The 25,895-nt window shown below is 43.0% G+C and overlaps 1 protein-coding gene across 1 annotated transcript; it reads right to left on the bottom strand.

Annotated features, from left to right (window-relative positions):
* Positions 1-5,251: 5,251 nt before the first annotated feature.
* On the bottom strand, positions 5,252-22,242 carry LOC118729434 (gap junction alpha-3 protein). The gene is made up of 2 exons (XM_036456962.2): positions 21,953-22,242; positions 5,252-7,667 (listed from the first exon to the last, which is right to left on the bottom strand). Exon 2 carries the CDS (start codon positions 7,648-7,650, stop codon positions 6,841-6,843), a length of 810 nt encoding a protein of 269 aa, XP_036312855.1. The 5' UTR covers positions 7,651-7,667; positions 21,953-22,242; the 3' UTR covers positions 5,252-6,840.
* Between the last annotated feature and the right edge of the window lie 3,653 nt (positions 22,243-25,895).

Genomic DNA, 25,895 nt, shown 5'->3' with positions numbered 1-25,895 from the left:
AGTAGTGGTGAAAAGTGAGCATTCTTGTCCTGTTCCCGTTCTTAGGGGAAATGGGTTTAGTTTTTGCCCACTGAGTCTGATGTTGGCTGTAGGTTTGTCATATAGGGCTTTTATTATGTTGAAGTATAATCCCTATATTCCCACTTTCCTGAGAGTTTTTATCAAGAAAGGGTGTTGAATTTTGTCAAATGCTTTTTCCCATCAATTGAAATGATTATGTGATTTTTGTCTCTCAGTTGTTTATGTGATATAGCACATTTATTGATTTTCGGATATTGTACTACCTTGCATCCCTGGAATAAATCTCACTTGGTCATGGTGTATGATCTTTCTAATGTATTGCTGAATCTGATTTGCTAGAACTTTGTTGAGAATTTTAACATCTATGTTCATCTAGGATATTGGCCTGTAGTTGTATTTTTTTTTGGGGGGGGGGGAGGAGGGTTCATCTGGTTTTGGGATTAGGATAATTCTGGCTTCATAGAAAAAGTTTGAAAGTGTGCCTTTCTCTTGAATTTTTTGGAATAGTTTGAGGAGGATAGATTTTAGTTATTCTTTGAATGCTTTGTAGAACTCCCCTATAAAGCCGTCTGGACCAAGGCTTTTGTTTGCTGGAAGATTTTTGATCGCTGTTTCAATTTCTTCAGTAGTTATTGGCCTATTCAGGTTTTTTGATTCTTTTTGGTTGAGTTTTGGGAGCTTGCATTTTTCTAGGAATATGTCAATTCCATCGAGCTTGTTCATTTTGTTGGAATAGAGTTGTTCATAATATTTTTTTCATAATCTTTTATATTTTTGTGGGATCAATTGTTACTTCAACTCTTTCACTTCTGATTTTGTTTATTTGGATCCTCTATCTTTGCTTCTTGGTGGGCCTGGCAAGAAGTTCATCAATCTTGTTTATCCTTTCAAAAACCAGCTCTTGGTTTTGTTGATCTTTTGTTTGTTTATTTATTTATTTGTTTGTTTGTTTATTTTTGGTCTCTGTCATTTATATTTGCTCTGATATTCATTATTTCCTTCCTTCTGCTCACTGTGGGCTTTTCTTATTGCTCTTTCTAACTCTCAGATAATTTATTATCATTGGTTCTAATTTTTAAAGTAGGCCTGTAGAGCAATGGACTTCCCTCTCAAGACTGCTTTCACTATGTCCCATAGATTTTTGGATTGTTGTGTTTTCATTGTCATGATGTTTTTTATTTCTTCATTGATCTCTCTGGTAACCCAGTCATTGTTTAATAGTATGCTATTTAGCCTCCAGGTGTTTTATTTTATTTATTGTTTTTATTGTAGTTGATTTCCAGTTTTATGCCATTGTGATTTGAGAAGATGCTTGATATGATTTCTATCTTCTTGAATTTGAAGAGACTTTGCCTGTGTCCCAACATATGATCTATCTTTGAAAATGACCCATGTGCACTTGAGAAGAATGTGTATTCTTTTGCTTTGGGGTGAAATGTTCTGAAGATGTCAATTAATTCCATCTGATCTAGTGTGTCATTTAAGATTGAAATTTTCTTGCTGATTTTTTGTTTATAGAATTTTTTCATGATGTTAGTGGGGCATTAAAGTACCCTACTATCACTGTATTGCTGTCAACCTCTCCCTTGATATTCTCTAGAATTTTTTTTCTTAATGTATTTGGGTGCATATATGTTTACTAGATTTATTTCTTGTTGGATTGCTCCCTTTAGTATTAGGTAGTGGCCTTCCTTATCTCTTGTTATGTACTTAACTTTGAGATCTAATTTGTCAGATACAAGTATTGCTACCCCAGATTTTTTTTCATTTCTATTCACCTGAAATACCTTTTTCCATCCCTTCACCATCAGTCTGTGTGAATCCTTTTTTCTCAGGTGGGTTTCCTGTAGATAGCAGATATATGGATCATGTTTTCTTAGTCACTCAGCTGCCCTATGTCTTTTGATTGGTGCATTTAATTCATTTACTTTTAAAGTTATCGATAGGTACTTGTTTGTCACCATTTTTATTTTTTTATGTGTTCCTTCTTCACTTCCTTTTTCTTCTCTTTTACAGTAGACCCTTTAGCATTTCTTGCATTGGTGGTTTGGTGGTGATAAACTTCCTTCTTCCTTTTTTGTCTATTAGTCTCCTGATTTCACCCTCAATTTTAATTGATAGCCTTGCTGGGAACAGTATTCTTAGATTCAGACCCTTCCTTTGCATAATTTTGTATATTTCATTCTCTTCTGGCCTGATGTGTTTCTGTTGAGAAATCAGTCACTATCTGATGGGGGATCCTTTATGGGTAACTTTCTCTCTCCCCCAGGCGCTTTTAAGATTCTTACTTTGTCACTGGTGTTTGCCAACTTAATTATAATGTGCCTTGGCATTGGTCTTTTGAAGTTCATTTTGTTTGGGACTCTGTGAGCTTCCTGGATTTGTGTGAGGTTTTTTCCCCCTTATATCAGGGAAGTTTTCTGACAGTATTTCTTCAAATAGGTTTTCTATTCCTTGCTCAGTTTCCTCTTCTTCTGGAACCCCTATTATGTGTATGCTGTTTTGTTTCGTCTTGTCCCAAAGTTTCCTTAGGTTCTCCTCTTGTTTTTTAAGATTTTTTTAAAATTTTATTTATTTTATTTTATTTTATTTTATTTTATTTTATTTTATTTTATTTTATTTTATTTCCTAGATGCTGCTCTGGTTGGGTATTTTTTTCCTACCTTGTCTTCTAGCTCACTGATGTGGTCCTCCGTTTCTTCTAGCCTACTATTTGTTTATGCTTTCTATTGAGTTTTTTATTGCAGTGATATCATTTTTCATTTCTTCTTGGTTCTTCATTTCCTCTTGGTTTTTATACATATTGTTGAATTTGTCTTCCAACCTTTTCAGTGACCTTATGACCATTTCTTTGAATTCTTTCTCTGACATATTGCTTGCCTTCATTTTGTTTACTTCCTTTTCTGGTGATGCCCTTTTTTCTTTCATGTGCAGGCTTTTTCTTTGTCTCCCCATGATCTCTCTTCTCTGGGTGTCTGCTTATGTAGTTCTCTCTTTTCTGCATTGACTTAAAGGCACAAAATACAACACAACAATGCACAACACACAAGGCACTAAGCAAAATGTATACTAATAATCCCCAGTAAAGGTGACCACCAGAGAAAAAAGAATTAAGGGATTAAAAAAAAAAGTGCATGCTCTAGCTGGTTGGACTCAGTGAATAGAGGATCAGCCTGCAGACTAAAGGGTCCTGAGTTTGATTCTGGTCAAGGGTACATGCCTAGGTTACAGGATCAATCCCCAGTAGAGGGCATGCAGGAGGCAACCAATGATTGCATGAAGTTGGCAGAGAAGGAGAATTGATTAAAAGAAGCAAAGGGACCTTTTGGGGTGATGGAAATGTTCTTTGACTGTGGTGATACACTTTTGGCATATACATGTGGCAAACACAAATTATATTTCAATAAAGTTGATTTTACAGACAGAATTAGCCAGACTGGCAAGGGGACACCCTTCTCTGATATCATATACATTGATGTTTCATTCAATCTATGTTAAATGAAGTTTAGATTGCCAAGCAGAATCCAAGCTTCATTCATTCATTCATTCATTCACTCAGTCATTGGGTCACTATGAGGTGTCTACAATGTGCCAAACCATGATCCAGGTAGATTTGATCCCAGCTTATTTGAGGCAGTAACACCAACTCTTCTCCCTCTCCCTCTCCTTCTTTCCATAAGTGTCTAATTCTAGAGATGACATGGCAAGAGAGGCTGGGCTGGTATCATCACTTGGCATATTCTTGGCTTTTGGTCTTATACCAGTCAACCTCTTATTTTCTCAAATACAGCTGCCTGGATGTCTGAGTGGAGCTTGGTTTCCACATTTAACATAAAAATTCTAGAGCCACTATGTCCATTTGCACAAGTGCAAGCCCAGAAAAAGTTTAAACTCCAAGTAGTTTTTTGTTTGGAAATGCTTCCCAAGACAATTTTGAAAGGGCATTTAAAAATAGACTTAAATTGTGTGAGGTCTTCAATGCAAATGAATGGGACATTATTCTTATCAGTTTTAGCTGGATTTGGCAAATGGATAAGTTCCAAATTGATAGTATTCTTGTCAGCTGTTTTAGGTTTTATTCCAGCTAGCCATGCCTCTGTCTAATAAAGGCAGTAATAAAAAATACAGTCTTACAGCCAACAATATAGTGATCTTGCTTTTGTAGTTAAAGAATTCATTTATTAATGCTTTCTGTAATGTTAAAATTGCTTCTCAGACTCCAGAATTCATGAAAAGAGAAATGCTTGATTATAAATCAATTTTGTCAAATGTGCTGTATTTGAAATTCCTTATAATGGGAATGTATATTATTGCTGAGGATGTTATGGTGTACCCTTTTGATATGAAAGAGGTGAACCCCTGTTTAAGGGCATAACTCATACCACACAAATGGCACACTTTCCTCAAGAGTACTGAGATGCACCATGTGAGAAAAGCTATTGGCCATGTATGAGAAGTGAAAATTGTTCACACTGGGGAGGCAGTCCAGCCCATACCACAGCCAGCTGAATGCACTCATGAACCAGCTGCTTTAATTAATCTGAAGACAGATATCACAGTTTCTTCAAACAGACTTTTAGAGGGGCAAAAAGAATAATCTGAAAAGTAAAGGAATTCATAAAAAGAAATAGATCACATTGACAGTAGACAGTGTTCTGCTGAATAAGAAAACTACAAGCGGTGGTTGTTGGAGGTGAAAAGTGTGATGAGGACCACACTCAGCACCACCACTGCTCTTTGGTTCAGACACTGGCTGAGACAGGACAGCGTGTGTGCAGGACAGGAAATTCTGTCATCTTTTAGCCACACTCACCCACACAAATAGCCTTTCCTGTCACAGCAGCCACCCAGGGGGATGGCAAATCAGTCACTTGCACAAAATGACACATGCACTGACACAGGGAGTGAACCCACACATTTTTGTTTACACTTTAGAAAGCAACAGGGCTGCCCACAAAGAATGATTAGGAAACATTGCACTGTTAAAAAGGTATAGTTGAGCCAGAACCGGTTTGGCTCAGTGGTAGAGCGTCGGACTGCGGACTGAAAGGTCCCGGGTTGATTCCGGTCAAGGGCATGTGCCTTGGTTGCGGGTGCATCCCCAGTGGGGGGTGTGCAAGAGGCAGCTGGTCGATGTTTCTCTCTCATTGACGTTTCTAGCTCTCTATCTCTCTCCCTTCCTCTCTGTGAAAAATCAATAAAATATATATATATTTTAAAAAAGGTATAGTTTATTCATTCACCTGTAAAAATAACTTCCTAGCAGCAGCAGTTACTTTTAACCTCCCACTTTAGAACTTCAAGTATTTAAAGGCACTCAAGTTTTTCCCTGCTTTTATTTCGTTTTTTACCTTCTCATAGTAATGAACTGATTTATGAAGTCAAAGCATTTATTTTAAAAGGAATTTCAAATCTTTACTGACGGGAAAAGGGACAAATAATCATTATTTCTGTCAGTATTCCTGTAATAGTAATACATTTCTTATATTTTTTTAGAAAAAAAGAAAGGGGATAAATAGACATATCCATACAATTCAAAGCAAAAAATAACAACAACAACAAATAAAAAAATAAAGCAACCGCACAAAGGAGTGCCTGCCACATTACTGTTTCCATTTCCTCAGTTGTTAAGTGATCTCAAGTGTGGCTGCATTCCGCCTGCTTTCTTCCCAGCCACCTCGGTGCCATCACCCACAGACTCTGGGGGAACAGTTCGTTGTTACTTGTCATGAAGCCTGCACTTGGATATCCTGGGCTTCACATGCAATTTCAGAATCTCAAATGACACTACATAGGCTTGCTCCAGTCTCCTTTTAGTGCAGTTTGGCAAATATCTGAAATGAACTTCAACTCTGAGTTAAAAGTATCAGACAGATACTTAAGCACCGTTGAGGTCTTCTGTGCTGCCCAGAGGCTCCGGAGAGCTCAGGACAGAAAACCCAATGGCCTCAAACTGAAGTGACTGCAGACACCTGCCTCTGTCATCGCAGAGCAGTCCGCCTCAGAGACAGAAACCCCTGAGAAGGTCTCCTTGCTCAGGGCTCTTGGGTACCATGAATATCTGTAAAGGGCACTGGCCACTTTGCCCCATCCCCCGTAGACAGCATAGTCACCCTCCCCACTCCACCTCCAGCGCTAAGGACAGCAAGCACCGACACCGAACCTGACCTCTCGGTGGTCTTCTCCCCCACTCCAGTGCTCTCTGTCACCCTGGCTCTCTAGCTGCTCGCTTGAAGTGCACTTTGGTTTTGATGCTAGAAAGGTGGTCATTATAAAGCTACCTGGGGAGGCCACCACTACATGGCCAAGTCACTGGGTCTGGCCTGAGTGTTGCTGGCCTTACTGGCCTTGCTTGACCGTCTGGGTCTGTGGGGAGCACAGGCGGCATGTGCACCTCCACAGCGGGGTCACTGCCCGCTGCCGCTCAACAGGAGTCACTGCCAATCTGCTCTCTCCCCGGATGCTGCTGTCCCCATTCTCCACACGACAGATTCTTTGCTGCCTTCTCTGCCCTCCTGAGGGGATTGCAGGGGGCTGCCTGGAGGGGTTAAGGAGGAGGATGTGGACACAGGCGGGGAGACCTTCCTCACAGAATCTGCTGCCCAGGCTCCTGGTTGGCCCAACTCTGCCTGTCGTTGCCAGTGGTGATTACTATTGTAGAATTTGTCAGGGTGGCCCTTCCCTTGTGCCTGGGAAAGAGCTGCCATGTTGAAGGCTGATGCTGCTGGAGGGGCCCTGGAATGATGATGGTTGCCCATCCCAGGGAAGAGACAGAGTGCGTGTAGTAGAAGGGCGCCCCATAGTACTAGTGTCTGTGGCCTAGTGGGAGGGGAGTGGGGGCACATCCCCAGATATGATGGCCCCCACCCTGGATGCAGCAGTGTCTGGGCCATCATGGTTGGTCATGCCCTGTTTAAGCTTCTTCCAGCCCAGGTGGTATATCTCCAGCACGTTGAGTAAGAGGGACAGGCAGGCGATGGCCAGCATGAAGATGATGAAGATGGTCTTCTCTGTGGGCCTGGAGATGAAGCAGTCCACCACGTTAGGGCAGGGCCACCGGTCACAGTGGTAGAGTGGCTTTAGCTCAAAGCCATACAGATAGTACTGTCCAGCGATAAAGCCCACTTCAAACAGCGTCTTAAAGATGATGTTGAATATGTAGGTCCGGAGCAGGGCCCCAGCGATTTGGACCTTTCCCCAGTCATCCCGCAGAATGAGTTTGTCCTTCTGGCTGTGGTTGCTGGACCCACACTGCCCATCGGGTCTAAGATATAGGTTGTCCCCTTTCAACTTCTCTTCCTCCCTGCCTCTCTTCTTCTCTTCCATGCGCATGATGTGCAGCACGTGCCCCAGGTAGATGAGGGTGGGCGTGGACACGAAGATGATCTGCAGCACCCAGAAGCGGGTGTGGGAGATGGGGAAGGCTTTGTCGTAGCACACGTTCTCACAGCCCGGCTGCTGGGTGTTGCAGGTGAAGTCTGACTGCTCATCTCCCCACACCTCCTCCACCCCAGCCCCCAGCACCAGGATTCGGAAGATGAACAGAACCGTCAGCCAGACCTTTCCTATAACCGTGGAGTGCTCCTGTGCTGTATCCAACAGTCTCCCCAGAAGGCTCCAGTCACCCATGGCTTCAGACTGCCAGCCTGTAAGGGAACATGCGTGTTAATAATCGGGGAAGACAGGTGAGCTGTAGTTCAGCTGCTAAAGGGACAGATGCCATTGTCCCTGGGGGATGGAATATCTGTCATTGGATGGCTGTTCTATCACTTCCCAATGTGGGATGTGCTGCAGAGCTCTCCACAGCCCTGTATGTTCATGTGTGTGAATAAGTTTGTGTGCACATGTGCACGCACATGGACCTATGTGCAGCTGTATACACACACATGTGCACATTTATATGTGTGTTCATACTTGTCCATACATATACATGTCAGTGAAAACGTGTGCATACATTTGAGTGGTTACATGTCAGTGTGTGTGCACACCTTCCTCTGTGTGAGTGCAGGTACTGCACCTGTATACATTTAACAGTGCATGTGTCTTGCATGTTATGAGTACAAAGTTCACGTGAACATGCATGCACAATGCTCTCATAAGTGTGTGTTCATGAGCACATTGTAATCTGTGTGCACATGTCTCTGTGTGTACATTTTTTAGGTATGTAGCTTGGAGGGCTCAAAAGGATGAGCCACATCTGTAGTTTATCTGTTGGAAATGGCTAAAGGGCACTTCCCCCAAACCTGAATGGGATTGTTAGCCAGACAGCTCAGGGCATTTTATTGCCTCCTGTTGGCCAAACACCTGAACAGCTATAGGCTATTCCCAAACTGATAGTGCTAATCTATTCTACCATTTGGTACATTACCCTTTGAAGTGTATATATATTTCCACCTTGCCTTGGGACAAATTGTGTTTAATATAAACACAGGTCCTTGGTCAAGGAGAGAGTCTTTAGCTCCTTCAGCTGAAGATCCTCTGACCCCCAAAGCCTTTCAAAATTACGGTATCTTTCATTTCCAGACTCTTTAATCATCTATGAACAGCCCTGTTCTCCAAAACGTTGAACTCTTTGTAAGACTGGGAAAAGGACCCTGCCAGCCTACAGCATGAATATAGTATTGTAGTCACCCTACAAAAGCATGGGTTAAATGATACAAACACAGGTTACTTAAGTCACTTCAGAGATGAGGAAATTGAGCAAGAAAGACAAATGACTTTCCGAAAGGACACGGACCTCTCCCAGCTCCTAACTCCACCCTGGGCTCTTCCGGACTCTGCCTCTCAGGCTTCCTGTGCAGCTGGCCAATTCCTAGTCTCACCTGTCCTGCTCTCGTGAGGTTAGAGCAATGTTCTCCCAAATTGCTCCATGCTCATTCCACTTTCATAACTTCTGCTGTATTAATCTGTCACCTTCTCCATTTTTTACTTTCCTTTTGAATCTTTCTCTTTGCAAATGCTACATAAATGGTTCAGTCTGGCATGTCCTTGGGCAGGAGCCTGTGTCTCTGACTGTAAGGTGGGGTCCATGGTCACAGGCAGTGAACTGCCTCTCGGGTAGAGGGAAGTAAGACCCGTGGGTCCACTTTGTGAAGGTGACAGTGCTCCCTGGACGCTGGGGACCAAGCCTACAAGGTGCCCTCCATGTGGCCTCTGCTCAAACGGGTCAGATGCTCCAAACTGGAACCAAAGACAGCACCGCTGTTCCCAGGACCAGTCTGTGTAGTAAGGAACATGGGCTAGGCTGTGAGTATACATACAAGAATAAAGAAAACTCTATCATGTTGAATCTTAAAATGCTTAACAACACTAATTTTTAGGAATTGGTTTGAAGGCAAATAAACAAACAAAACTTTACTCCATGTGATCTAAAACAACAACAACAACAGGCAAATGTCAGTCTTCTTTTTGAGTAAACTTCCAATGCTTTGTTTTGGTCACTTGAGCTCCATAGAGAAATCTTAGTCTTCATGTATCCTACCAGCCTCCTTGCCCCATATTATAACTGCCGTCTGTCTTATTCTGCATGTTTTTAGACATTAACAAGTTTCATTGAGAAACTTAATTATTAAACATGAAACAACCCACTCTCCAATGAGGGATGTCAGAAGTCAGGGAATCATTCTAGGTTACATCCTGCTTCTCCTCCAAGCTATCAGTTCTGACTCCTACACAGACCCCACAGCCATCCCACTGAGCTTGGAGGAATGCCATCAGCGCCAGACTGTCACAAGACCCTTAACTCTGCCTTTGGCCCTAGCCCCTCCCTCCATCTTGCTGGACATCTGCCTCTGGGACATAGGACAAGAGCCATGGCCAGTGTGCACAACCCAGGAGAACCTGGTCCAGCACTTTGGGCACCAAACTTCCTGTGGGCCCTGAAACACGACCTTTATGCATTAGCACATGCTGTGTCTTCAACTTAAACATGGTCTCAATCTTGAGATCTATTTGTGGAGATGGGAAAATTCAGGAGAATAGGGAGCTCTATAAGGGCAGAGAAGTGTACTAATACTAATACACTTCTTCTCTGGGGAGGAGTGGAATTGGAACTGGGTTAGGAGACATGGCTTTGGATAGAAGGGAGAGTGAAGGGAGCACCTTTTAAGAAGAGAGCGAGGTTCCTGTGTGGTGGGAATACGTGTGATCGTGTGACTGACACAGGGCATTGAATTAAAAAGCAGTGAATTTAATGGCTGCTTGTCACATGGAGCTGGGCTGAGGCTATGTTTGCACACAGTAGGCATTCAGTAAGCACTGGTGGTGCACACGAACCGAAGAACTAGAGAACCATTAACCCACTGAGAGAGGAGAGAGATGCTGAAGTGTTGTTCAAGAAAGAAGGTGCCTGTCTATAGCCAGCTGGAACTCAGGAGAGGTGTGGTGACCTTGGAGAGAGTGTTGAAGGCCAGGCTGGATGTCAGGAGGGGCAAATGGAAAAGAGGAAGGACAGAGAAGAGAGACTTTCTGAAGACAAAAATGAAGCAGTGTGTAGTTTCTGAGCAGAGCCAGAGATGAGAGAGGAAGGAATGAGAGAAGAGTCTTACATGCCTGAGCCTGGTGAGTGGAAAAGCTGTGGGGGGATTCAAAGAGAAGGACATTGGGGAGGAGTGTGAATTTGAGATTGGAAGGGGACGTGAGAACTTTGGTTTGGTGACTGTGTGGGTTAAAAGCAGTGGTGGGAGATTGGAGTGAGAGTGTCCAGCAGGAAGCTGGAGACCTGGGTTAGAAGCAGCTGGGAAGAGGGTCTACACTGGTAGCTCCTCCCCTTCTGGGCGAGGGCCACAGTGCTAAGAATGGAGTTTAGAGACAGACGTCATGGGCAATGCAGCACAAGAGGTGAAGAAGATACAGAACAGACTCACTGCCTTTGGTGCCTGTAAAGGTGGCCAATGTGTGGTGGTGCCTCGTGAAGGGCACATGATCTGACAAGGTGGGTGAGGGCCTAAGACAGAGCAGAGCTGGAGACCAGAGACCCTGCCAGAGAGTCCATAGTCTTTAAGTTTTATTAGGTTCTTGGACTTTGTGTCCTGAAAATTTGTTTTATCCTTTCATATTTTAGTTTCATTATTGTTTCACCTAATCATCTGGCAATGTTCTTTTAGAAAAGTCTAACCGTGGGAGGAAAATGGTCAGGCAGATCCTGCATATTTGTAAAGATCAGACACCACAGAGCCAGCAGATGCAAGGAAACAGGGAAGGGCTTGGAGGAAGGTTACCCAGGACCATGAGAGTTTGACTCCCCTGCAGATGCCATTCAGATCTCAGAAGGCTTAGGTCCTTGAGAGCAGTCATCAAGAATAAGAACTGGCTGAGAATGGTTTGGCTCAGTGGATAGAACGTCGACTTGGGGACTGAAAGGTCCCAGGTTCGATTCCGGTCAAGGGCATGTACCTTGGTTGCATGTAGGGGGTGTGCAAGAGGCAGGTGATCGATGACTCTCTCTCATCGATGTTTCTAACTATCACGCTCCCTTCATCTCTGTACAAAATCAATAATAATATATATATATATATATAAAAGAATAAGAACTGGAATGGCCCAGAATTGAGGAGGCTGATTATATATATTCATGTTATGCATAATGCATGTACACAAATAATAGGTTGGTAAAGACCCGGGCTGAAGCAGGATCTGGGAGCAGGGAATAAAAGGGGAAACATCTGTAATACTCCCAACAGTAAGAAAAAAAATGTTTTTTTAAAGAAAAAGAAATAATAAGAATTTGAAGTAGGAGAGGAAGATACAAACTTTACCTTAGCAGCAGATGATATGATGTGTGTCTTCCATAGAAATCCAAAGGACTGTCATAACCATGAGAACTAGAAAACACTTCCTAGCAGTTTGCTGGATATAAAACTAATATATAAAGGTAAGTTCCTTAGTATCAATGATAACCAATCAGGAACTATAATACAAAATCATTTAGAACAAAAATTTTAAAAAGTTAAAGTATCTAAGAATAAATCTAACAAAAGATGTGTGAGACCTTCAGGGAAATCACCTAAAGCACTATTTAGTTATTTTTCCTGGAGATTTCTGCTGTTCTTGTTTGTGACATGTTTCTTTGTCTCTGCATTTTGGCTTCTTCCATGTGTTAGTTTCTATGTATTAGATAGAGCTGCTATGTCTCTTGGAATTGGTATAGTGGCCTTGTATAGTAGTGTCCTGTAGGGCCTAGTCACCTAAGCGGGGCACTCTAGGTGTACCCTTGTGTGGGCTATGTGCACTGTCCTGGTGTAGCTGAGCCTTGCTTGTGGTTGGCATCACTGAAAGGGATTTACCCCTGGCCAATTTTCTGTGCAGACCAGCTACAACTATAGTGGAAGAGCTGCTATGCAGCAGATGCCCTTATGGATTAGGGCTTGTTTCAGTGGGGCTTTGGTGCTCTCCAAGTCTGCCCCTTGAGTGTTGCTTGTGCATGTGGCAAGGTTATAATCTGGCATAGTTTGAAGCTGACCACTGGGTGCACTGGCTCTGGGGCCTCCAGGGAGATACAAAGTCAGCTACTGCTTGTGACTTTCCTGGAACCACTCTGCACGAGCTACAGAGTGATCTGCAGATGCTGCTGCTTGTTTTGGGCTTGGAGGTGCCCAGGAGAGGCCAAGCTGTGAACCAAGACAGGCTGCTGCTAGTGCTTTTTCTGAAATGTATGAGGAACACTGAAGTCAACTGCTGCTTATTTGAGAGATTTTAGAAAAATCTGAAGCCTGAGCCATGAAAAGATCATTGCAAACAGGTTGGGTGGGGCTTCCAATTGGGTGAGGGTGGAGTCTCAGGGAATTACTAGGAGCAGATGAAAAGTATCAGGCAGATTGATGGAAGCATATATGGCACCTGCCAGTCGGCTCTGCGGTGGTGGTGGAGATCCTTTCAAACTGCTGCCCCCGTGCTGGATGTCAAAGGGAGTGAGTCCCTGTAAGGCTACATGATGACCCTTTAAGAGAAACACCTGGGTCTCCAGCAGCCTCTGTGTCATTCAGACACTATTCCTGCTGACTTTTATAGCCCAAAGTTATGGGGACTTCTCTTCCTGGCACTGGAACCCTGGGTTAAGGGTTGTTCAAGAAAGAATGTGGAAGGCCTCCTCAGCCAAGATATCTCTTCCAATTAGAAAAACACCACACATAGGTGTCAGACCAGCCTTCCATGTGTGGCTTCTTCTTTACTTCTCTAGTTGTAGAACCTTCATTCAGGTGGTTCTGAGTGATGGTTGTTCTGTATTTTAGTTGTAATTTTGATGTGGTTGTGAGAGGATGTAAGTATCAAGTTTACCTATGCCACCATCTTGACTGAAAGTCCTGTCATTTCTTTTTCTTGCCTTCTTATTTTGGTCAAGACTTCTAGTGCAATGTGGACCATTTTTTTAAGTATTGTTATTGAATTTTACATATAAAATTGTGAAAGTTATGTTACCCTGAAAAATTATAAATTCTCTAAATAAGCTTTTATAAGAATCTCCTATAAAAGAGTTTGGGGACTAAATTTTTTTTTTTTTTTTTTTTTTAGTGTTTTTGGAAGATTACTGGAATACAAATTCAATTTCATTAACTGCTACTGATATATAAATGTTTGTTATTTCTTAAGTCAATTTAGTCAAATTTAGTTCATTATTTCTTAAGTCAAACTTTAAGAAAAATTTCTATTTAATCTAAGTTTCAAATTTTGCTGTTGTAAATTTATTCATAGTATTTTATTATGATTGAAACTGCATAGTAATTTTTGTTAAATTCCTTTGTTTGGTTCCAGATATTATTTATTCTAAGTTTCTAAAACATTAGTATTTTTAGAAGTTTGTCTTTTACTATAGAACCAACTTTGATATGCTTAAAAAAGAATTAGAGTTTATTTTGTTATTTTTAAAATGACTTATCATATATGTTACATTTATAGTGTATAAATAAATCTACAAAAGTATCCCTATAATTTTCTTTATTGTAATTATCGTTGCCCCAAGCCACTCTTCAGAAAGTGATGTACTGGTAGATTCATTTTTAATTTAAGGGTAGTTACTTTTCTTCCAGTCGAGAGTGTTTAAAAATTGTTAAATATTAGTGATACCCTAATACAGTTTTTCAACCTTTTTTGGGCAAAGGCACACTTGTTTCATGAAAAAAATCATGAGGCACACCACCATTAGAAAATGTTAAAAAATTTAACTCTGTGCCTATATTGACTAAAAATAAAGTAATTCTCTTGAATAGGAATCAAATAAACACAAAGAAAGTATTTTATAATTACTTTATTATGAAATATTAAGTAAACAAAATAGTGAAAAATTATAAAATTCTTGTCTTGTCTGCACCTACGGCACACCAGGCAACATCTCGCGGCATACTAGTGTGCCGCGGAACAGTGGTTGAAAAACGCTGCCCTAATAATAGCACAGTTACTTCATCATATAAATTGGGATTACTAGTTCGAAGCAAATTAAGATATTTTTACTCTTCTTAGTGAACAAAACCTCATGGCCTTATAATTATGGTATTTTTTAAAAATATATATATTTTATTAATTTTTTTACAGAGAGGAAGAGAGAGGGATAGAGAGTTAGAAACATCGATGAGAGAAAATCATCAATTAGCTGCCTCTTGCACACCCCCTACTGGGTATGTGCCCGCAACCAAGATACATGCCCTTGACCGGAATCGAACCCGGGAACTTTCAGTCCGCAGACCGATGCTCTATCCACTGAGCCAAACCGGTTTTGGCTAATTATGGTATTTTATTACTCTGTTTATATTAGTGACACAAATCACATCTGTCAAAATGTTTTCTGTTTTTAGCAATAACAATTTCTATTGCATACATATAATTTTACTTTTCTTATTCAACTCTATTTTCATTAGTATATAACCAGAAATCTCCTGAAAATATTTTTATTGATTTCAGAGATGAAAGGAGAGGGAGAGAGAGATAGAAATATCAATGATGAGAGAGAATCATTGATTGGCTGCCTCCTGCACACCTTTCTTTCCCCTCTTCCCCCCTTACTGGAGATGAAGCCTGCAACCTGGGCATGTGCTCTGACCAGGAATCAAACCATGACCTCCTGGTTCATAGGTCAATGCTCAGCCATTGAGCCAGGCCAGCTGGGACAGAAATCACTTCTATGTTCTAGGATAAAAGATACATTTTAAAGCTAATGGGAAATGGAGTGTCATGAATAAATGAGCAATAATTCAGTAAGATAATGAATGAAAAACATTTAATGATTTTTACATTTAGTATCATTAGTTTATTAGCAGCAAATCACTAATTCTCCAAGTGGAAGAAAATATAAAAGTGAAGAAATTGTTGACACCTACCATCACTAAATCATACCTTTGAAAATAGAGATTTAAAAAAGCAAGCAGTAGAGTACTAACCTAGAAATCATGATGAAGACTTTTCCACCACTGTAAGAATGAAAAATTAAGATTAAATTTTATCCAAGTTGTAAAAACATACTTTTTTTTAAAGAGACTGTGTATGGTCACATGTATTGGATATTTTCCCCCCTTCAATTAAGGAAACATTAATCAAACACATATATATGTGCCACAAAAATAATTAGGATATGGTTCTTACCCTTAGCATGTTCATTCACAATTTATGGGATAAGCAAATTTGTAAAAAAAAATCAAAAAAAAATCAAAATATAATATGACTAGAGGCCCAGTGCACAAAATTCATGTGTGTGTGTGTGTGTGTGTGTGTGTGTGTGTGTGTGAGTATGTGTGTGTGTCTGTCCCTCAGCCCAGCCTGCACCCTCTCCAATCTGGGATCCCTCTCACAATCTAGGACTGTTGGCTCCCAATCACTCACCTGCCTGCCAGCCTGGTTGCCCCTAACCACTCTCCTGCCAGCCAGATAGATGTCTAACTGCTTCCCTGCCGACCCAATTGCCCCTAATTGCCCTCCCCTGCCAACCTGGTAACCCTTAACTAAGCTCCCCTGCAGGCCTTCTCCCTCCTCTCCCCCTCTCCCCCAACTATCCTCTCCTGCAGGCCTTGTCCCTCCCAACTGCCTTCACCTGCAGGCCTGGTCGCTCCAAACTGCCCTCCCCTGATGGCCTGATTGCCCCTAACTGCCCTCCCCTGCCAGCCTGGTCCCCCCCCCCCCCCAACTGCCTTTCCCTTCAGGCCTGGTTCCCCCTAACTGCCATTCCCTACAGGCCTTGTCCCTCCCAACTACCCTTCTCTGCATGCCTGGTCACCCCTATCTGCCCTCCCCTAATGGTCTGGTTGCCCCCAATTGCCCTCCCTTGAAGGCCTGGTTCCCTCCAACTGCCCTCCCCTGCAGGCCTGGTCCCCCAATTGCCCTCCCCTGCAGGCCTGGTCTTCCCAACTGCCCTCCCTGCTGGCCATCTTGTGGTGACCATCTTGTGTCCTCATGAGTGTGGCCATTTTTGATCACATGGGGGTGGCCATATTGTGTTTTGGAGTGATGATTAATTTGCATGTTACCTCTTTATTATATAGGACAAATGCTACATAATGTTGGTAATAGCCATGATCCAATGAGGGGCTGGGAGAAGGAGACTGGACAATAATTAAGATGAACATCTTAAAGACTAAAGTAACATCTGAAAGACTAATTACCGGTTAAATTCTCTACATGCATGAGATTTTATAAAATGGCTGTGATGAGAGAGAGAGAACCAAGATGGGTACTTATCACCTCTCACAACCACATCAAGACTACAACTAAAATAGAGAACAATCATCATCTAGAGCTGTCAGACAGCTGCCTGAATGATAGTCAAACAACTAGAGAAGAATAAAGTACACTGAGACTGGTAGGAGGGACAGAGGCACAGAACAGGCTAGTCTGACATCCATGTGAGTTTATTTATTTTTATTTTTTTAATAATATATTTTATTGATTTTTACAGAGAGGAAGAGAGAGGGATGGATAGTTAGAAACATCGATCAGCTGCCTCCTACACACATCCTACTGGGGATGTGCCTTTAACCAAGGTACATGCCCTTGACCAGAATTGAACATGGGACCTCTACTGAGCCAAACTGGTTAGGGCTGTGTGTCTTTTTTTTTTTTTTTTTTTTTTTTTTTTTTTTAAATCAGGAGGGAGATGGTCTCTGCAGAGGAGGCCTGTGAGAAGCAAGGGGTCCCAGCCCCACACTAGACCCCCAGTCCAGGCTCCCAGAACTGGGAAGAAAAGTCCCCATAACTACAGGCTGAAAAAACCATTAAGGATTGTGGCTGAGTGACATGGAGGCTATTGGAGACTGAGGAGTTTCAGAGAGTCAGTGCACAAACTTACACAGTCTTGCTTCCTATGAGCTACAGTGCCAGGGAATGGCACTGGGAGACACAGACACATTTGAGGAGGAACTGGATTGTCTGGCATCGGGGGCAGGAACTTTGGGACGGTTTTCTACCAGATGGAGGTTCTCATAGGGGTCATTGCTCCTTTGCTGGGACATCCAGGTCATTTGGCTGACTGGCAGCCATATTTGAGTCTCCATCAGCCTGGCTCACACTATCCACTCTGCCCTGGTGATTCCCTGAGACCCCACCTTATCCAGTTTGCAGCCCCACACAACCTGTGCACATCAGCCTTTCCACATGAATGGCCTGTCCTTAATCAGGTTTCAGACTTTGCTAAAATCTCTCAAACAAGCAGCATCTGGGTCAGGATGCCTTAAACCTATCAATAAAAGGCCCAAGACCAGGCAATAGCACCAGTGTGCATTGCAACACAGCTGGGCCTCACCTGGGCATTTTCAAACCCAAAACAAATAGGAGGAAGCTTCAGATCTCTCTGTAGCTCCTTTCAGGTAGCCCCAGGCTATGGCTTAGTTTCCACCACATTGGAGACCCAAAAGGCAGCACACCCAGTGGACAGTGTCAGACTATACCAGATTACAACTCTACACATCCATAAGTGACACACCCACGGGGCAGACTCAGTGAGTACCAAAGCCCCACTGAAGCAAGTCCTGCCCCATAGGGGTGTCTTCTGCACAGCAACTCTGCCATTGTAAATGCAGCTGGTCCTCATAACCAATTGGCCTGGAGGTCAATTCCTCCCAGTGATGTCAACAACAAACAAGTCTCAACTACAAGAAGACTGTGCTCACAGCCCACACAGGGGTATATCTAGAGTGACCAGCTCAGGTGACTGGGGAGGCTCAGCCACTGGCCCTATTGGACACCTGCTATACAAAGCCACTCTACCAACTTCAGGAGATATAGAAGCTCTAACCATTATAAAGACACAAACACAAGGAAGCAGATGAAATGTGGAGACAAAGAAACATGGCACAAATGAAAGAAATGGAAGCGAGGAAACAACTGGATTCAAAATTCAAAACCATGATTATAAGACTACTCAAGAATCTTCATGAGACCAGGAAGGAACTCAGTGAGACTTTTAAAGATCTTACCAAAGATCCTTGAATACCAAACACATGGAAAAGGGCCAGTCAGAAATTAAGCATATACTGACTGAAATAAAGAATAATATACAGGGTTCAACAGTAGAGTAAAGGATTCCAAGAATCTCATCAATGATTTGAATTTGAAGAAGCAAAAAATACCCAATCAAAAGAGCAAAAAGAAAAAATAAATAGAAAATATGAAGATAGTGTAAGGAGCCTTTGGGACAACTTCAAGCATACCAATGTTTGCATTATGGGGGTGCCAGAAGAAAAGAAAACAAGGTATTGAAAACCTATTTGAAGAAATAATGACAGAAAATTTCCCCCATAAGTCCAGGAAGCATAGAGTCCCAAACAAGAGGAACCCAAAAAGGACCACACCAAGACACACCATAATTAACATGCCAAGGGCAAAAGACAAAGAGAGAACCTTTTTTTTTTTTTTTTTTTTTTTAATATATATGTTTTTTATTTTTTTACAGAGAGGAGGAGAGAGGGATAGAAAGTTAGAGCTGAAATCGGTTTGGCTCAATGGATAGAGCGTCGGCTTGGGGACTGAAAGGTCCAGGGTTCGATTCCGGTGATGGGCATGTACCTTGGTTGCGGGCATATCCCCAGTGGGGGGTGTGCAAGAGGCAGCTGATCGATGATTCTCTCTAATCGATGTTTCTAACTCTCTATCTCTCTCCCTTCCTCTCTGTACAAAATCAATAAAATATATTTAAAAAAAAGAGAGAGAGAGAGTTAGAAACATCGATGAGAGAGAATCATCGATCAGCTGCCTCCTGCACACCCCCTACTGAGGATGTGTGTGCAACCAAGGTATATGCCCTTGACTGGAATAAAACCTGGGATCTTTCAGTAGCAGGCCAATGCTCTATCCACTGAGCCAAAGCGGTTTTGGCAAAGAGAAAATCTTAAAAGCGGCAAGAGAAAAACAGTTAGTTACCCACAAGAGAGTATCCATATGACTGTCAGCTAATTTCTCAATAGAAACTATGCAGGCCAGAAGGGAGTGGCAAGAAATATTTTAAGTGATGAAAAGCAAGTACTTACACCCAAGATTACCTTATACAGCAAAGCTATTATTTAGACTTGAAGGTCAGATAAAGAGCTTCACAAACTAGAAAAAGCTAAAGGAGTTCATCATTACCAAATCAGTATTACATGAAATGTTAAAGGGTATTCTTTAAGAAGAGAAAGAAGAAGAAAAAGATAAAAAAAAAAAATATGAACAACAGCCTAAACCGGTTTGGCTCAGTGGATAGAGCATCGGCCTGCAGACTGAAAGGTCGCAGGTTCGATTCCGGTCAAGGGCATGTACCTTGGTTGCAGGCACATCCCCAGTAGAGGGTATGCAAGAAGCAGCTGATCGATGATTCTCTCTCATTGATGTTTCTAACTAACTCTCTATCCCTCTCTCTTCCTCTATAAAAAGCCAATAAAAATATATATAATATATATATAAAGAAAAAGAAAAAATATGAACAACAAAATGACATTAAATACATATAAATCAACAATTGAATCTAAAAATCAAAATAAATGAATAAGAAATCTAATGAACAGAATAAACTATGGAATAAAATAGAATCAGAATCCAATAATCATGGAAATGGAATAGACTAATGATTTTTAGAGGGAAGGGAACTGGGGGGCAGGAAGAGATTAAACAAAGATCTTATATGCATATGTGCATTTCCTAAGGACACAGGATGTTTAATAGGGTGGTGAAGGCCTGGGACCAGGCAGGAACCAGATGAAGGGTGAGGGCAATGGGGGAGAAAAGAGGGACATCTGTAATACTCTCAACAATAAAAATTTTTTAAAAATATAGACAAAAAGTAAATTGGCTGTGATAAATACAGAGAATTAAGTTTCAAATGTATAGTGTACAAGTTAAGAAAATGAATACCAACTATGTATGGTACTAGATTTATTGAGGTGATCACTTTCATAAGTTATGGAAATATCTAATCACTGGTTTGTACACCTGAAACTAATGTAGTATTGTACATCAACTATAATTGAAAAAATTTAAAAAATATTAAAAAAGAAATGAACACCACTTAAAAGGTATCATTCAAGGAAATTGTGTCAAAATTCTCTCTTTTTGGCAAACCATGAACTTTTGTTAAATGCCTTATTCAAGACAGCTTTGCACTGATTAAACTTTACTGTTTACCCTACGCAGCACTGTCTAGTAGTCATGCTTCTGTGAATTACTTCACAGGAATACCTGTGCGCCCCCCCCCCCCCTTTTTTTAAAATATATATATTTTATTGATTTTTTACAGAGAGGAAGGAAGAGGGATACAGTTAGAAACATCGATGAGAGAGAAACATTGATGAGCTGCCACCTGCACCCCCCCCACTGGGGATGTGCCCGCAACCAAGGTACATGCCCTTGACCGGAATCGAACCTGGGGCCCTTGAGTCCGCAGGACGATCCATTGAGCCAAACCGATCAGGGCTCCTGTGCCCCTTTTATTAGATATTCATCTCAACGTGAACTAAACAGTTGCACCCATGAAATATGAGCCAAATTAGCTGATGTTTACTTTGAACACACTCACCTTTGGAAAATGAATTCTCTTTTCCTCTCTAAACTTTTACTGTCTGTGTTGCAATATTTGTCATAGCACACGATGGATTGCCAGTGAAGTGATAGACATATAGTAAGTCAACATCATTTTGATCATTTGGGTCTGGGAGACTTATGCCTAATTCATGTCTCAGCTGTTTCTATATAACTATTTTTAAATGGCATATTTTGGTGATATCTTGATAAAATAAAAATTGAATTTCACTTGTCTCTAAAGCCCAGCTGATAAACATTCATTACTCGGAGCTCTGCATCCTCTTATGTCCACTAGAGCGCAGACAACAAAGCAAGTGCATGCGGGTCCCTGCCACTTGCTGGCAGGACAGCCCCTAAGCCTCTTCCACTCTTGTACTTGAACACACAGTAACCAGCATATAATATAGATCAAGAATCAGGTCCTGGCACTTACTGCTAAAGTTTCTTTAAACACACACACACACACACACACACACACACACACACACACACACGCTTTCCTTAAAGGGATGTAGGAGGCAGCATAGTTGCCTAATAAAACCAAGAAGCTGTGCAGAGAGCGTGTTGCTGCTGAACCAGCCTGGGTTTTCCCTCCATCCTTCTCGGGGCCCCTGTGTCCCCCAAGCCTCCAAGGTTTAAATAGTCCTTGGAGATCTCAGACCTGAAGTCCTAGAGAAAGTCCTGCTCACCCACCTCCGAGGGAGACCTCCACAGGAAAGCATCCCCCTCACACCCTGCGCAGCCGCCGGCCAGCCCCCAGGAAATCTTTTCTCAGCTGAGACCTGGGCTCTGCAGGAACCTCCAACCTCAGTTACCCCAAAGGGACCTCAGAGAGTCCCGGACCTCGCTCTACAGCTCTGCTGCTCCCGCAGCTTCCCGAAGATTCCTAGCACTATCCCCAGAGGCAGTTTCCAGGGGCTAAGAGGGGCCCGGATCCCGGATCCCGGGTGCTCCGCACACTTACCCGCTGAGCTGGCCCGCCTCTCCAAACAGCGCTCCCGACGCCTGGCCCGGAACGCAGACCGTCCTCTACCTGCTCACCGCGTGCGCCCGCACCCGGCCGGCCCCGCCGCGTGCCCACGCCCAGCTCCTCTCCGGGGCCCCGCAGCGGTGCCCCGCCCCGCCCGCGCCAGTCCGCAGGCCTCCACCGCAGTTCACGCCCAGCGGCGCCGGAGAACAGGGGCCCCATGGCAGGCCACACCCTGTGCCCACCGCTCCTGCCTCCTGCTCCTCTTTCACACCCCCCGCCCTGAACTCCACATCCTCCCAACCAACCCACTCCCACCCACCACCCACCAGCGTCCCTACCAACGCCTGCCTCCCTCCCCCAGCACAGTCTCCCCCTCCCCTACACGCTCCTGAGGCGGGGCAGGGCGCCTTGGTGCTGCTCTGCCCTGACGGCTGGGGGCACGAACAGCGGGAGCAGCAGGAGTGGCCTGGCCGCCGGAGGAGGAGCGCTGGCGACACCGTCCGGAGACTTTAAATAGCGCAGCCAGCCTGACTCCCCTCAAGCACTGGGACCCCAGTCTGAGAGGCCCTGTGTGTTTCAGAACCTGTTCCAATGCACTTGAGACCTGGCCCCGCTGAGGACACAGGCAGGCCCTCGCGGTCACTCATTGCACTGGTCCTGGTGGCCGTACAGGCGCACAGCCTACCCTGCTGGCCTCAGGGCAGAGGTTTAACGTCTGTCTTCTTTCCTGCTCAGAAGGACATCCCGCACTTAGCTGGAACCTGCGCATAGGCCAAGATCAAGGAAGGATCTGCTTGGCTCTGCCAGCTCCACTGGCTCAGCTAAGGCCCCTCTGCATTGCTTGGCTCCCCAGGGTCCAGCACGGGCCTGGCCACAGGCTCTCTCGCAGGTATTAGGGGATTGAACTTTGGTGGCCATTCTAAAAGCTGAAAACGAGCTCAGAGCTCCCTTTGAGAGTGGTGATTTATTGCAGGAATGGGGCAAAACTGGAGTGCCTGGTTGCTTTAAAATCCCCATGGAGCAGTCTCCACCGGCTGCTTTCATCAGGGCTGAGATCTGTTCAGATTAGCAGTCTGCCTGCCCTGGAGAGTTTACCTGTCCAGCTGCTCCCAGAAGAAAGAAAACCAAGCGCCCACAGGCACATCTGGAATCTTTTCCCCTTGTGGAACTACATGGTGTGTGTACGCGCCTACATAGAAGGTGGTAGTTTTGTAAACTGCGTGTTTGTTTGTTTTTAAATTGAGAAATATTACTGGAGAAGATCTTAAAATATTTTTTTTATTCCCTCTGAGAAGCATGAGTAGTTTCTCTTTATTATTATTTTTTTTATCACAAGAGAACAAAAGTTCATAATACTTGTAGTCTCCTTACAACTACTATTGTTATTCCTAGGATAATAAATGGCAATAGAATACTGCCATTATTTAAACTTTTTGTTAAAATGATTTGCATTAAAAGTAAATACAGAAGTATGTAAAGTCAAAAGTGGGAGTCCAATGTCTCAGCCCTGCTCAGAGGTGCACAAGAAACCTCAGTGTATTTCCTTCCAATCTTTTCTATGCAATTGAAATAGTTTCTTCTGAGGGTCTTCAGGAACACAAAGCTAACTCATGAAACATGGCAGGCTTTTGCCAGGAAAATACCGGAGACTAGTGGTTAGTTTGGCTTCTCCCATTTCTTTGAGAAGCTGAGTAACCCATCCAGGGATATAAGCCACTGGTCATGTGACTAGGTAACCAGTCTCTCAGACTTAAGGGCCAGAGTGGAACCCAGAATGATGGGGAGCTGCTCACTGCTGCCACCTGCTGTCAGCAAGGGTCACCGCAGGTGCTGCCTGCTCCCAGGCCCCTGGGACTCCCTCAGGATGGCAGGGCCCAGCCAGCACCAGCCTCTTTGGGACCCTCCTGCACCTGCATGGCACACCCCTCCTCCACAAAACCTCACCATTTTTCCAAATGTACAATAGCTATCTAGCCATTGTTGCTTTGTTAGGGTAACCATAAAAATGGAAAATAAAAATACATAAATATACACTCTCCTAAGTGATATAATGAGCAATATTAGCAAACTGCTATAATCTCATGGTTACAGTGATGGCTTGTCACCAGATTCTTAGGTTTCTGTCATCTGGATTTTGGAATCTCACCATCTAGGCCTGTAAATGCCACCATCAAATAATTTCTTGGTCATCACTCATCTGTGTGTGTGAAGGGAGATGACTTACTTTAGAAGGCATTTTAAATCATCTTCTCATATTAACACAACAACTCTTTAAAGACTCAGTGTTATTTAACTTTACTTCTCTTATGTTGTTAATGTGATTGTACTCGAGAACGTACACTTGAAATTAGGTAATGTGATGTATTTTGTGCTATGTATATTTTACCACAATATTTTAAAGTGAAACAAAAAAAAAATCTCTTTTCTCAACTGACCACGAACATGTTAAAAAGTATTCTAAAACATCAAACACTGTTAATGTTCCTGTCCTATTTCATTAGAGCTATAATGCACCAAAATAAATTCCTAAGCTAATACATATTGACCATAAACTAATCAGGCAAGTCTGAGCACACAGCTGTGTTTCCCTGCCCTGTGAAAAAGAGTCCTGGTCAAGTCATTGAGGGAAGTAGAACCAGAAAATCACTTTGCCTGGCACACAAGGTTTGTGTGGGTCCCTCTTGAAGACAGGAAGTGGTGGCAGCTGGCAGTTGGCATGTATATATATGAAGCACCTTTCGGCTGAGTGAGACCCAGGGTCAGGAGGAGGCTGGTCTTTGTAGCCAAGACTGGGAGGAAGTTTCCCCCAGGAGCCAGTCTCCCCGGACTCCCTTTCTGGAGCGCTGTGGCTCCCTCCTTCCCTGCCGGGCCCTCTCCCTCCCTCCTCCTCCAAGTCCTCTTCCTCAGCTGGATAGGATACCGCCCCTGCTGCCAGCTCGCAGGTTTGCTGAGAAAATCCGGAATCTCCTGAGCTGACTTCAGGTGGCACAAACTACACCCTGAGGAATGAATAATGAAACAGTGGTCACTTTCACAGGATTAGGACTCTCCAGACAAGAGATCCCAAAGCATGTTTTGTCTTAAAAACCAAAGCAAAGCCCTAGCCGGTTTTGCTCAGCAAATAGAGCATCAGCAAGTGGATCGAAGGGTCTCAGGTTCGATTCCAGTCAAGGGCATGTGCCCGGGTTGTGAAACCTATTCCCAGTGGAAGGCGTGCAGGAGGTAGCCGATCAATAATTCTCTCTCATAATTGATGTTTCTATCTCTCTTTCTCTCTCCCTTTCTCTCTGAAAACAATAAAAAATCTATTTTAAAAATATTTTTAAGAAAGCAAAAACCATGAAAAACCATTCAGGCCTATTTTCACAGAAGGAGAACTCCACTACAGATGAGGGATGACACCCCAGGGGCCCAGGATAGCACTGGTCTGACTCTGAGCCTTTTAAAATTGACAGCGCTGTCTAAGCAGAGGGTGTACTTAGAGTCTGGGTTGGATAAAAGGATACTTAGATCTTCTGTCATTAACTATGTCATTAAGGATGCCACTGCCCAGACTGGTGTAGTCCTTTAGGAAGACTGTGGAGGTTATTCTCAAGCAGCAATTTCAAAATATATTATCAGCATCAATACTAATCTACTCTCTGTAAGCTTCTATCCAGCACCTTTACCTCTGAGAATTCAGGTAAGTCTTACACAACACTTTGAGTTTGCTGGGATTATTTCAGGTTCACAGATAAAGAAATTAAGTTCCAAGCAATTAAGAAACTTTCCCCACAATTTATAATAAAAACCAACGTTTCATAACTTTGTAAGCATTCAGGCTAATTTAAAAAGATATCAGTATGAGACGGCACTTGGCAGAGTAGCTGGCACAGAGGGGATCTCCGTAGATTCCAGTGTCCTTTCTCCAGCACATCCTGTCATCTTTATGAGGCTA

This window comes from Pipistrellus kuhlii, unplaced genomic scaffold (genome assembly GCF_014108245.1).
Source record: "Pipistrellus kuhlii isolate mPipKuh1 unplaced genomic scaffold, mPipKuh1.p scaffold_m20_p_3, whole genome shotgun sequence".
NCBI lineage: Eukaryota > Metazoa > Chordata > Mammalia > Chiroptera > Vespertilionidae > Pipistrellus > Pipistrellus kuhlii.
Note: the sequence above shows the minus strand (reverse complement) of the source record. Positions and strands in the feature narration are given on the sequence as shown.

Coding starts and splice junctions, on each gene's coding strand:
- LOC118729434 (XM_036456962.2), bottom strand. CDS start 7,650: ATGGGTGACTGGAGCCTTCTGGGGAGACTGTTGGATACAGCACAGGAG.